The sequence below is a fragment of the Vespa mandarinia genome, chromosome 12 (genome assembly GCF_050613455.1).
Source record: "Vespa mandarinia isolate Hongniang chromosome 12, ASM5061345v1, whole genome shotgun sequence".
NCBI classification, from domain to species: Eukaryota; Metazoa; Arthropoda; class Insecta; order Hymenoptera; family Vespidae; genus Vespa; species Vespa mandarinia.
Window position 1 is genome coordinate 2,110,001 of NC_140821.1, and position 2,500 is coordinate 2,112,500.

Below are 2,500 nucleotides of genomic sequence, written 5' to 3' on the forward strand. Positions count from 1 at the left end.
TCATCCCTCCTCCTCCCTTCATCCTACCTCCGCCACCTCTCTATCTTCCACTACTTCTCGCTTTTGAATAATACATAACAAATACTCGTCTGATATATCGGCTTATGGTCACGATAACTTAAGTACCTATATACTTACGATAGTTAGATAGAAAAGGAAAGAAGATAGATAGATAGAAAAACACAGAGATAGAAAGAGAAAGCGAGATAGACAGAGAGAGAGAGAGAGAGAGAGAGAGAGAGAAATGTGTAATAAAAAGAACACATATATATATATATATATATATATATATATATATATAAAAATATATAAATAAATAGAATAAAATGTTCTTGCCAAACTCGTAAAACAAAAATCCCAGGAAAGTTCTTGGCCTGTCCATATATTCGATAAACAAGCGATTAAATTCCGGAACACAACCACGAAAAACCGATTGCTAGGCTCGTTTGTCGGGCTAGCTTGTTTGCTTGCTTGCTTGCATGCTTGCATGCTTGCTATATCAGCATCGAGTGAATTAAATATGTGTGTTGGCCTCCTATCTCTCCCATCACCCCCCACCTATCCAACCATTCTCCTCTTACTCTCTCTCTCTCTCTCTCTCTCTCCCTCTATAGTTTTCTACATGCCTATGCATCTCTCTTGCACTTCCACCTTCCGGCTATGTTTTCCACCCTACCACGGAAGTATGTCGAGAGGAATTTTAATTAATATCTCGCAGCCTGCAGGGACGCACACAACTCGCGAGACTCGAAGGGCGCATAAAATGGCGCTGGAATGAGAGAGAAAGAGAGAGGGAGAGAGAGAGAGAGAGAACATTATCGGTTCCAACCATGATCCCCTCTCCTTTTCCTTCCCAATCCTTCCACTCACTCTCTCTCTCTCTCTCTCTCTCTCTCTCTCTCTCTCTCTCTCTCTCTCTCTCTCTATCTATCTCTCGCTCTATCTCTCACTCTTTCACTATCTCTCCCTCTGTTTTAACTGTGCTTAAAAAAAAATTTTTTTTTCTTTTTTTTCTTTTCTCTCTTTTTTTTCTTTCCCTCTCCCCTTCAATGTTTGTTGTTTCCTTTCCTTGCTGCCTGCCTTGTTCGTAGAATTTAAAAACTCACCTTTATTCCGAGTGTAGGCGTCAGCATCCCGTAGTCGGCTATAGGCGGCAGCATAACGGGGGAAAGATTTGCCATCATCATACTTTCCAAATTCCACAAACGCGCCTTACTTTCGTTCAGTACACAGTATTCTATTTTATTTTGCACTTGACCTACCTGTAACAGATAGATAAAGGGGGGAAAAAAAAAATGTCAATTAGATCCGTCATAAAAGTATGTAACAACAAATATTAATACAAAATAATAATGATTGTTATTATTATTATTATTATTATTATTATTATTATTATTATTTATATCATTTTGCAAAGAACGATATAGTATTATAAGAAAAAAAAAAAAAAAAAAAAGATATAGAAAAAGGAAAAAAAAAATTGTGATCTTTCTCATTCCTCAAACAAATTGGCGTAACTCGTACGCTTAATAAAAGGCAAATCGTTCAAAGAGAGAAAAAAAGATAGAAAGAAAGAAAGAAAGAAAAAAAAAAGAAAAAGAAAAAAAAGAAAAAGAAAAGAAAAAAGAAAAAGGAAAAAAAAATCTTTAAAAGAGAATGTGGAAGAGAAAAAAAGAGAAACAGTGAAAAAATGTAACAAGAAAAAAAAAAAGGAAAGAAAAAAATGAAACGTTAATACAAAAAGAAAAACAACAAAAAAAAAAAAAGAACTAAGAATTCTAAATTCATGAAATATAATTATTATTATTATTATTATTATTATTATTATTATTATTATTATTATTATTATTATTATTATTATTATTATTATTATTATTATTATTATTATTATTATTATTATTATTATTATTATTATTATTATTATTATTATTATTATTATTATTATTATTATTATTATTATTATTATTATTATTATTATTATTATTATTATTATTATTATTATTATTATTATTATTATTATTATTATTATTATTATTATTATTATTATTATTATTAATAATAGTAATAATAGTAGTAATCTTAATGGTAGTGGCAGCAGTAGTAGCAAGGGCAGACTTTTCCCGTATATAATTTTCTTCTTAGTGAATTTCCGTGACCGTGCCGTGCCGTCTTAAACTTATACGAAGCGTTTCGAGAAAGTAACGAGTTAGTTTCTAGCTGCTGGGTGCCAGTCAAACGAGAGAGAGAAAGAGAAAGAGAAAGAGAAAGAGAGAGAGAGAGAGAGAGAGAGAGAGAGAGAGAGAGAGAAAGAGAGTAATACCGGCAGCAACAGTAGCAGCAGCAGCAGCAGCAACAACAACAACAACAACAACGCCAGTAGCACAGCGCACTTACATAACCCCCCAACCCATCCACTCATTCTCCTTTCACCCTCTTCTACTACTACCTCCTCTCTTTCCTTCCCCGTCGACGTACTCGTATCGCAACGGCACGGTTTCGC

General features: G+C 33.3%; 1 protein-coding gene across 12 annotated transcripts in view; it reads right to left on the reverse strand.

Annotated features, from left to right (window-relative positions):
* The window catches only part of heph (polypyrimidine tract-binding protein 1 heph), a 442,781-nt gene that overhangs the window by 267,305 nt on the left and 172,976 nt on the right, over positions 1-2,500 (reverse strand). For 8 of the 12 annotated variants that reach the window (XM_085660469.1, XM_085660472.1, XM_085660470.1 and 5 more), the window contains one exon: positions 1,107-1,262. The exons of the other annotated variants lie outside the window; for them this stretch is intronic. In XM_085660469.1, coding sequence (XP_085516595.1) covers positions 1,107-1,187 — 81 coding nt within the window. In that variant the 5' untranslated portion in view covers positions 1,188-1,262. Of the gene's footprint in view, positions 1-1,106; positions 1,263-2,500 lie in introns of those variants that run through there. 12 annotated transcript variants of the gene reach the window in all.